This window comes from Schistocerca cancellata, chromosome 3 (genome assembly GCF_023864275.1).
Source record: "Schistocerca cancellata isolate TAMUIC-IGC-003103 chromosome 3, iqSchCanc2.1, whole genome shotgun sequence".
NCBI lineage: Eukaryota > Metazoa > Arthropoda > Insecta > Orthoptera > Acrididae > Schistocerca > Schistocerca cancellata.
Window position 1 is genome coordinate 898,748,701 of NC_064628.1, and position 1,273 is coordinate 898,749,973.

A 1,273-nucleotide genomic window follows, 5' to 3' on the forward strand; every position below is an offset into this window, starting at 1 on the left:
CGTGATACGTAGGGATGTGGAAAATACTTGGCGCACGCTTTGCAGCTGGCGGCGTTCGGCTGGCTGCCGAGCTGTCACAGCGGACCGTGAGAAACCTGGGCAACAATGTACGAAATAAATTTAACAATAATGTTAAAATAATGTTAAACTGAGTTCATTCTGTCGAGGCAGATTTATTTTCATTCAGATTGTTAATAAAACGCTCCATTAAAACACAATTAATTGTTAATTTTAATAACAATACCAGTAATAATAATCAGAAAGGACGAAACGAGGTTCACTCTGTCGAACTTGAACTGTTTTCATTGAGATTTATAACAAACCGCTCCTCTCTCTCCTCTATAATGCAGTCTAATTTCCACATTTGAGTTTCCACTTTTTCTGCGACATGGAGGACGCACTTGTTCCAATCCTCTGCAGTCACTGTTCTTACTGCATCTTCTAGCAGTACTTTAACTTCCGGCATTTTGTATGTTTTCCTTTTCGCTGCAACATAGCCTTTGATTCTGGCCCACACTAACTCGATGGTATTTAATTCACAGTGGAACGGAGGAATTATGAGAACTGTTTTCCCTGCATTATTCGCCATTTCATCTATTGCGTATTCGTTGTGCGCTGTTCTGTGATTTTTAACTATATCTAAAAGTTCTTTCTTCAACATACCGTCTTCGAAATCGATGTTTTTAGATTTTAGCCACTCTGATATTTCGTGCTTATAGGAATTCGCATTGGGAACTTTTTCTTTTCTCCGAGAATGGTACGGCGCGTTATCAATAACAATAACTGCATTTTCCTGAAGCCGAGGAAGAACATCTTGAAACCACTTCTCGAAGGTTTCGGCGCACATCGCCTCATGATAATCTCCACTTTTCTTGGATTCGAAAGTCCACAAACATCCTTCAACAAACCCTGCTTTGCTGCCAATGTGTACGATAATCAGACGTTTCCCTTTACCTGATGGGCCCTTGCTTCCGGTGGATAACCCGGGCAGAAACGCTCGTTTTGAGGAATTTATAGTGTCATCTATCCAGACGTAACTTCGGGTGTGTCCTGCGTTCACCCACGTCTCGTCCAAATAGTAAATGGGTCTGCCTACATCTCTCAACCGTTTAATGGTTCGAAGATAACGCCGCCTCCATAAAAAGATGTTATCCCTGTCTATTAGCATGCTATCGCGCGCACGCCGGACATATATGAAATTCATCTCTCTCAATAACTTATAAAATGTAGTTCTCCGAAAATTGGCCAGATCTGCATCTTCGTTCACGACTGT

At 41.6% G+C, this 1,273-nt stretch overlaps 1 protein-coding gene across 1 annotated transcript; it reads right to left on the minus strand.

Moving 5' to 3' along the window:
* Nucleotides 1-277: 277 nt before the first annotated feature.
* LOC126176637 (uncharacterized) lies at nt 278-847 on the minus strand. The gene has a single exon (XM_049923795.1). The coding sequence runs from the start codon at nt 845-847 to the stop codon at nt 278-280; it is 570 nt and encodes a 189-aa protein (XP_049779752.1).
* Nucleotides 848-1,273: the final 426 nt, after the last annotated feature.